This window comes from Galendromus occidentalis, unplaced genomic scaffold, assembly GCF_000255335.2.
Source record: "Galendromus occidentalis unplaced genomic scaffold, Mocc_1.1 scf7180000075774, whole genome shotgun sequence".
Lineage (NCBI taxonomy): Eukaryota > Metazoa > Arthropoda > Arachnida > Mesostigmata > Phytoseiidae > Galendromus > Galendromus occidentalis.
The window spans coordinates 1-3860 of record NW_003803764.1 but is presented as its reverse complement, the minus strand read 5'-3'; the positions used below and the strand labels follow the sequence as shown (position 1 = coordinate 3860).

Here is a 3860-nt window from a genome sequence, read left to right as displayed (position 1 = left end):
AATCGCAAGGTCCGCTGACTTCGAACCAATTTGTGGCGCTTTCCTCCTCCGGACTGACTCCAAACTTTCGCGAGCGATGCGACTTTTCGTCAGGGAGGTAAAGATGTACTTTTCAAATGGAATCGCCACGTGAATTACGTGAATTTCACGTATTCTCCCAGTAATCGTTATTCTTCCAGTAATCGTTATTCTTCAAAATATGTGAATGCTTCACTATGATGTCTACACTCATTTCGAGGAAACTTCCGCTGTAGGAAACTTCGTCCTGCCACAAAAAATTTGTGAATTTGAGATTTGATTCGTGTCTCAAAACATATCTTCTCAAACATACGATTTTAGTCTGAGGGGAAGAACAACTCGATTCTTGAGGGCCCGGGGAGTGAAAACATACACACAAAGCTCCGCTGCCCGAGGATAACGAATCGAAGACAGTCGGTCAGTCGGCAGTTCGGCACTCCAGATCCGGTGGCTCTGATCACCTAGCATTCTCATGGACAGTAAGGCTCTGTTCCTCAAAACAGCATAAGGAATATCCCCCTATTTAATAAAATCGCAAGGTCTGTCTGACTTCGAACCAATTTGTAGCGCTTTCCTCCTCCGGACTGACTCCAAACTTTCGCGAGCGATGCGACTTTTCGTCAGGGAGGTAAAGATGTACTTTTCAAATGGAATCGCCACGTGAATTACGTGGATTTCACGTATTCTCCCAGTAATCGTTATTCTTCCAGTAATCGTTATTCTTCAAAATATGTGAATGCTCCACTATGATGTCTACACTCATTTCGAGGAAACTTCCGCTGCAGGAAACTTCGTCCTACCACAAAAAATTTGTGAATTAGAGATTTGATTCGTGTCTCAAAACATATCTTCTCGAACATACGATTTTAGTCTGAGGGGAAGAACAACTCGATTCTTGAGGGCCCGGGGAGTGAAAACATACACACAAAGCTCCGCTGCCCGAGGATAACGAATCGAAGACAGTCGGTCAGTCGGCAGTTCGGCACTCCAGATCCGGTGGCTCTGATCACCTAGCATTCTCATGGACAGTAAGGCTCTGTTCCTCAAAACAGCATAAGGAATATGAGGCATCGAATCCTATAAACAGCTGTCGACGCTCATGAGTTCACTCCGAATGTGTCTCTTACTGTAACCAAAATCTCATCGACTCTTTCCCAGCCTTGGACGTGTACCGCTACTTCCGCATCGAGCTACATAAATCCGTCCTAAGTAACTTCCCGAGATTCGAACGGCTCAGATCCTTAGACATGTTGAACGACACGCCCGTCCTCAAGAAACTCTTCGTCCTTGAGCGGGACTATGTCGATTGGAGCCTCGACGGCTCTGGACATCCTCAGCCAATCATTTGTCATGTCCTATACATCGCCTTTAGGAGACCGATGTGGATGAATGATTTGGTCTTGGATCCCGTCCATGTGTTTTTCCGCTCGGTGATGCCTCTGTGCGAGGAACCCGACTGGGACGAGCTGATGAACAAAGCCTTAAGGACAATGTTCTATGTCGCGAAATAAATACTGTCCTTCCTTAATAATTACTCTCACGGCGGACAATCCCAACGCTAAACCAAGTCTACGAAATCTACACTCCACGCTAAGAATGCATCCCTCAATAATCCGGCGAAACCGCTAGAGCTTTATTACGAGAAACGTTCTTTCACTCCGCCGTTTCATCACCATCGGCTTTGAGAAGGGACGGGATCATGAGCTCTAGCTCTATGAGCTGCGGATGTAAGGAGAGGGGGTTGCCAATGAACCTCAACCCGGTGCACAGAAGACATGCTTTACATCTCCGAATCGAGGTCCACACGTCTCTCTTGAACGTGGTTTTGCCCAAAGGCCCAACGATCGACCCTAAGTCGATACTCACAGACACCAGTTTACGTCCACCCGATTCCGCTTTTTTTCGGTTCCAATCGCATGACACCTTGACGAATCGTGACTCCGACGGGTATTATGGTTAATGACTTCACCTCAGCGTGATGATTCAGAACTGTCTCTATGAGCTTCTGTCCAATACGACGCTTTCGACAAGGCCAAAAGTGAAGTTGGCAAATACGTGCAAACCACTCAATTTCGTCGTTATCAGCGCGGAAATCCATTTTAGTCGGATTCAATCGACTCGCCGATTCGCTCCAGCATCGCAGAGGACGAGCTTTTATATAGTCGACGCCTGATTTGTTGGATTCGGATTGGAAATTATTCCCCGTTTATAAACCAAATGTATACTTTCGCCCCTCCACGAGCCATGGAAAATAGATTTTAGGATCGTAGATCCTTCCTTGCAATCCTTTTTCGAGATCATTTGTCCGGACTGGGAGGAGCTACATGTCTAAGGATTGCCCATGCTTCTCTTCAGACAACGAAAAGCAATGCATCGTTGGCATTCAGCCGTGGGGGCGCGAAGCGCCCTCACGGCTTGTTTCATGAATAAAGGAACGCTGCCTACCAAGCTGTAGAGGACGGTCTCGAGGAAATCGTTGACCACTGATTATGCTTGCCGTACTCGTCATTCACTTCTCGGTTTATCGATTATCGGCTTTTCTGGCATTCCAAACCCGTCTGTTCTGAATCCGAATGCCCACGAGTAAATTACCCGATGTTCTACCTGGATCGTAGAGCATTCGGTCAAATATTCTTGATTCTTAATCCTGCGTCACATGTCTCTCATGTATAAGAATCAGAGCTCCCTCAATTCGCCTGCGACGACGATTCTCGAACATTGAGTATGGGTATACCTTCAGCAGGGCATGCAGAAGCGACGAGCGCGGCCGAAGGCCGCGCTCCAGAATGCTGGTAATTTATAACATCTCGTGTTTTGTGTTTCTTTTTTTTTTTTCGTGTTTTTTGTGTGTCTCGTGTTTTGAGAGGCGCTCACGGGAAAATATGATTTCTCATTGAGTTCTCATTCAATGAGAGACTCCCGGACATTCTGACTATCGACCGATATGAGTCCCGCTCTGACCCGAATGTGGGATGTGATCTCGGGCGTTTGAAATGTGCCTCTGAAAATGTGTATCGAGCTCGAGTTGAACGAAGTGACGTTCAGAGTCGTTCAGTCCGCTCGATTCTGTGCCGAGGACGGGTCGCTCGACTTGGTCAGAGGGGAGAATGGCCAAAGCCAGGAAACAGCTTGAGTCTGAAAGAAAAAACTCAACTCCTCGGCGACCTGGAATGCGGGGTTAGTATCCGCGAGGCCATGACCAAATGGAGAGTGTCACAAGGGACGGTGTACAATATCAAGCGAAATGCGGAAAAGATCAGGATGCAGTGTGCTCAGAAGAAGTCTCATAAAAGCAAGCGCTTCAGAACGCCGAAGTTTCAAGGTATCGAGCGGGACCTATTCAAGGCTTTTGAGGATGCCAGGCTTGACCACCCAGACCTCCCTATTTCGGGCCTGTGGTTGAAAGAAAAGGCAATCTCAGCCGAGAATGGGGATTCCGATTTCAAAGCCTCAAATTCGTGGCTAGATGGCTCCAAAGCGCGCTTCAAGCTTTCGAATCAGAGAATTTGTGGCGAAGCTTCCAAGGTTGACCAAGAGGAAATCGATCGCTGGATGAACGAGAACGAAAGGACTCTGAATGAATATTCGATCAAGAACATATTCAACGCCGATGAGACTGGCTTCTTTTATAAGATGTTGCCGAATCGGTCAATCCGTTTCAAAGGCAAAGCTTGCCATGGAGGAGAACAGAATAAAGAAAGATTCACAGCACTCTTGCGCGCCAATTTCGAGGAAACGGAGAAAATGAATCCCTCAATCATCGGAAAAATCGCAAATCCGCGCTGCTTACCCAAAAAAAACGCGGGAATGAGAAGTTCCACCGAGCTTTGAAACTCGGCTGT

At 47.2% G+C, this 3860-nt stretch overlaps 1 protein-coding gene across 1 annotated transcript; it reads left to right on the top strand.

Moving 5' to 3' along the window:
- Window positions 1-3213: 3213 nt before the first annotated feature.
- On the top strand, window positions 3214-3665 carry LOC100907348 (tigger transposable element-derived protein 4-like; the record flags this gene model as incomplete). The annotated part of the gene is made up of 1 exon (XM_003738074.1): window positions 3214-3665. A coding segment is annotated over exon 1 (452 nt), but the record flags the coding sequence as incomplete, so codon positions are not given.
- Window positions 3666-3860: the final 195 nt, after the last annotated feature.